This window comes from Pistacia vera, unplaced genomic scaffold (genome assembly GCF_008641045.1).
Source record: "Pistacia vera cultivar Batoury unplaced genomic scaffold, PisVer_v2 Contig155, whole genome shotgun sequence".
NCBI lineage: Eukaryota > Viridiplantae > Streptophyta > Magnoliopsida > Sapindales > Anacardiaceae > Pistacia > Pistacia vera.
This window is the reverse complement of record NW_022195630.1, coordinates 1,121,257-1,126,295: the sequence shown is the minus strand read 5'-3', so window position 1 is coordinate 1,126,295 and position 5,039 is coordinate 1,121,257. Positions and strand designations below refer to the sequence as shown.

The following is a 5,039-nucleotide window of genomic DNA, read 5'->3' as shown; positions in this document are numbered from 1 at the left end:
ACCACAAATAGTAAAGAGAAAGAAGAAATACACGCGATTTACCCTAGTTTACTTAATTAACAGGCTACGTCTAGCAAAGTCAATAGTATTGTAATATTGCCTCACACCTCTCATTTACAATAAATGTAATTTTCCCTATGATTTGCTATCACACTCATATCAGAGAAAAATATGTTTATATACTACATGACCCCTTATTGTTAAAGTGGTCGGTAACTCCAATAGTGGTCACCTCTATTAGTGATTGTAGAGCTTCAAATTCAGGAGTTCATAAAACTTCATTATATTCTTTTACCATCAGGCTATCCAGAGATGGTTATAGCTGACTTTTTTTCTTCTTTTGAGATTGATTACCATTTCCACACTTACATATATTTCTATACTTTTTGAGTTTAAATATATAAAAGAAAAATGTTGAAGATACTAGGGAAATTATAGTGGAAAAAATTGTGTTACAATAATTAATTAAATGCATCATTATAAAATATAATCAAAATTAGTGTCTAATTTAATTTTAATCCTCTATTAGAGAGTAAGATTATGGGTTAAAAAATTAAAAAGTTTCTGGCTCTGTCCTATCACCGACTTTCACCTATTGCCTATACTATGTTCTTGTCTTTTTTTATTTATCTTTTCAATAAATATTATTCTATCATCTATGTTTAAAAAATAAAATCACAAAATGATTCTTAAATAAAAACATTAATGATAAAATGCGGGACCCCACTTCAAAAGTGGGCGTGCCTTTTTTCCACAAATTCACAGATAAAAACCCTAAAGACAAATTAAAAACCCACCCACCGAAAGCATTGAAAACATTTTCATTTTCATTTTCAGTCCTGCACTTCCACTCAGTCACTATCATCATCTCATCATCATCATCATGCAACCGGAAAACTCTGAACTCTACCGCTTTCTCGCCCAAAACAGCGTCGGCTACTTCGGCTTTCCTGGTGCTCCTTCTCATGACTTCTCTAATCATCCTCTGCTTCACCAGCAGCAGAGTTTCTGTAGCTCCTCCTCCTCCTATTACCCCTTGGAGGTCTCTGGAATTACCGATACCACACCGCAGGATAGAGCTCTTGCCGCTTTGAACAATCATAAAGAAGCTGAGAAGAGGAGAAGGGAGAGAATTAACTCTCATCTCGACAAGCTTCGGACTATTCTTCCCTGTAATTCTAAGGTAAGTTATTCAATATTGCGAATATCAATTAAAGTTCTTTTTCTGTTTTGAAGATTCCAAACTTTCGGCTAATTGTTTCTTCGATTGTGAATATGAATACTCACTATTATCTGTGTCTAGTTTTGACTATTTGGCTATTGAGGAATAGTTAGTCAAGAAAAGAATATTAATTTGACTTTGAATGTTGGACATTTTCCGTTTCTTTGAACATGATCAGTCGCATGCAGCGAACTTAAATATCATTTTTAAACAACTGTTATAATCTTGGTGCTACTGTGGATGAATTCAGAGTTCTGAAACCTTGTAGTTTGAAGCTTTTGAACGTTCAAACTACAAGTACAGTTTCTGAAAAAGAAAAAAAAGCAACATAACCTTCCTAGTTTCTAGGGTTAAGAGTGTTTGGGAAAGTGAATAAGCTTTTTACATGTAGGGTTTTCATGAATATTTCTTTTTCTTTTTTTTCTTTTTTTTTTTTTTTTTTTGGTTTAATTTCATTTTAAAATTTCTCAGATAGACAAAGCTTCACTCCTGGCAAAGGTGGTTCAACGCGTGAAAGAACTTAAACAACAAACGCTTGAACTCACAGACCTCGAATCCTTCCCATCAGAAACCGATGAAATCACTGTGCTTTCGGGAGATTACTCCAGCGATGGAAGATTGATCTTCAAGGCCTCTTTGTGCTGCGAGGATCGCTCTGATCTTTTACCGGACATTATTGAGATACTAAAATCTCTTCACTTAACCACATTGAAAGCAGAAATGGTTACATTAGGAGGAAGAATCCGTAATGTTCTCATCGTCGCAGCCGAGAAAGATCACAGCATTGAATCAGTCCATTTCTTGCAAAATGCACTGAAATCTTTGCTTGAAAGATCTAATTCTAGCGATCGCTCTAAAAGGAGACGAGTATTAGATCAGAAGATAATGATCTAATTTTTATTTTTTTTTTTGCTCATTTTTCTTCAGTTTTTATCTTCATGTTTCAATCCATGGTCTAGTGTGTGTGAGCTGCTTGTAGTTCTACGTGTGTGGGTTAATTTGTTTGTTTTATTTAACCCAAGATAAAAGAAATAGAAAGATAAAAGAAAGAAAAAAAAAAAAGTGAGAGTGGCAGTGTGGGTTTGTTAATTAACTTTGTCTAGCTAGGGTTTTTAATTATTGTAAAATAATATTCTCTACATGATCTGAATATCTTCCATGGGTAAAAAGTAAGAGAATCTAAGAATCTCTCTGTGATGAAGACGAAGAAATTTGTACCTGATGTGTCTGTAAAAGTAATGTTTCTACGAGTTCCCAAGTTGGCTCATTTTATATATAAAACTAGCCTATTGTTCACTTCGTTCATATCATGGGACTGCGGGTACGTATTTCAATCCTGAGAATCTGTTTGTTTGTTTTTTTTTGTACAATGACTTAATTTGTTTGAAGAAAAAACACGAGAGTGGAAAGATTTCAAAGTTTCTTCAAGGATTCTGTATAGTTTTATTGAAGCACAGACTGAGAGAGCAGTCAAGACAGGAGTTATATATCTTCACGAGAATAATTTACTGTGTATTTGATTCTTGTGATGAAAACATTCTCACATCGCAACAATCAAGGAGGATCTCTAAATTTTTTTAAGCTTTTTATTATACTAGATCTATACTACAACTAGCTAGAGACTAGAGTTGTATCTTTATCCTTCTATACTGCTTTTTTCTCCCTAAAAAGTAAACCAAGAATTAGCCAATTGGTTTGAATTGGGCACAGGAATCTTACTGTTCAGATAGTTAGGTAAATTCTGTTAATGGAACTTCAATTAATTTAAGTGGAGGTTTCACTGATCCTCTACAATTATTGTCAATTTGACTATAATACAAGTGAATCTGACTAGTTTCGAAATCCCCTTCAAAAGTATCTTATCTCTTCTTAAATTGGACTTTGTGATAAGTCTTTACTATGAATTTGTTGAGAAATTTCATTAGTCATCTACCTCGGCTTCAAAGTTTGGTAAATTATTTATTCTTCATTGCGCTTTGCATGTGTGACCCCATTGGCTTCAGTAAAACAGTTCTAGTTTTGTTTGATCTAATGACATCTTAATTAAACTCTTATTGCAAACAGGAAATAATTTTGACCAACACTAATTATGACAAAAACACTGAGATTCCTTCTAGGATAAAAGGATATGATCTATCAAAATATAGTTAGATCTTAATTAAATTGGTACTTGTTAAACCAATTCCTATAAACTGAAATCAGGTGATCTCAATTGGTTAATTTTTAAGTATTACATAATGATTTTTAATCGAATATGCTATTAGGTATTTTTTCTTTTTTCTTTTTTATAATTGGGGATATCCAAACCAACTTAAATGCACCTCAATTAATCCTCTGAAACCTTGAAACTATTAACTGGGTAAGAGCTCCAATGGTCACCTCTATTAACAACCGTGGGGATTAGAACTCGAGGGACTATGTTAGATTCTTCTTTTACTCTTTTACCCTCAATGGGACTTGAACTTGGGAGACTATGTTAAATCCTTCATTTACTCTTCTACCATCAATGAGACTTGAACTTGGGAGACCATGTTAGATCCTCCTTTGTTTTTTTATCATCAGGTGACCTAATGGTGGTTTACAGGATAATTACACTTACTTTTCTTAACTTCACACATATATAAAGAAAAATATAACTTCAATTCTTCAAGAGTCCATTTTCTCATGATAAAATTATGTTTCTGTTGATGAACAAATTCAAATTTCTCCCTGCGCAGTAAAGAAACCAAGATTCAAGTCAGTATGTGCGTGATATCTGAGTCGTATACAGTATTAGATTTTCACAATTTGACTGATTTTAGGTTAAATAAAGTACAAATAATAAGAAATTAATTAATAACGAAAGGCATACCTAACAAACAGCAATAATAAGTTGAGCTCATATATTTCTTCAGTCAATTAAACAACAATATTTTCCCTGTAGAGAGAATCCAAGCAGTAGTAGTTTATTACTTTAAATCAAGTAGCTTAGCTATAGTCAGTGACCTTTTCTCCTTTCTTGAAGCTGGGATGGAAGGGAGTCAAAAATCTGCTCCTCAAAACAGCTTTACGTGAGGTGGGGCTCAAAAATTCTTACTCTCTGCCGGAAGAGAGCTAGCTGATTTTCACATTGTCGGAAAGAGGAGATAGAGAAATTCAACTATAGAAACAAAAAAGTATAGATTGAAGTGGGAGAACGGGGAAAAATAAAATAGAGAAAAACGTGGGATGATGATTGAGAAAGAGGAGAAGGCGTGAATAAAGGAGAGCTGACAAAAAGGAGCAATGATGGACAGTGATAAAAGAGACAAAGAAAGTGAAGAAGATTGGAAAATTCCTTTTGAACCAAACACCCTTTTGAATTTATATATACAAACTTAATCGGACAATTGCATAGATTATCGAGCTTCTCTTGTCGGGGACGTGCTATTTATTCTGCCCCACCTGCCGCATGCTCTTTCCTCTCTTTTCTCTCTTCACAACTCTTTACAATCGCATCAGTTTATATAAAATTAACTCGAACTTAAACCTACCATTACAATAATATTCTACATACATGTTATGTTAACAATTATAAGATTTTGATGCTTCAGTGCATCATCCTGATATATAATATAATTCATTTTTCTTCTTTCATATGAATATTATTTATGTATTAATATAATGAAATTGTTTATTAATTTATAATCTTGATTTATGTCTTAAAGTGCTTGTTAAAAGTATCGTGTTAAAAATGACGTCTCTTTTTCACTTTCACTATCTATTCAGAAATCATTACGACGACTATAAATGGCTATCATAGTTTTTCTTGAATATTCTTATATTATCACGCCACCAC

The 5,039-nt window shown here is 33.1% G+C and overlaps 1 protein-coding gene across 1 annotated transcript; it reads left to right on the top strand.

The window, feature by feature from the left end:
- Positions 1-807: 807 nt before the first annotated feature.
- LOC116124749 (transcription factor bHLH106-like) lies at positions 808-2,527 on the top strand. The gene is made up of 2 exons (XM_031410483.1): positions 808-1,183; positions 1,694-2,527. Exons 1-2 carry the CDS (start codon positions 884-886, stop codon positions 2,114-2,116), a joined length of 723 nt encoding a protein of 240 aa, XP_031266343.1. The 5' UTR covers positions 808-883; the 3' UTR covers positions 2,117-2,527.
- The last annotated feature ends 2,512 nt before the right edge of the window (positions 2,528-5,039 follow it).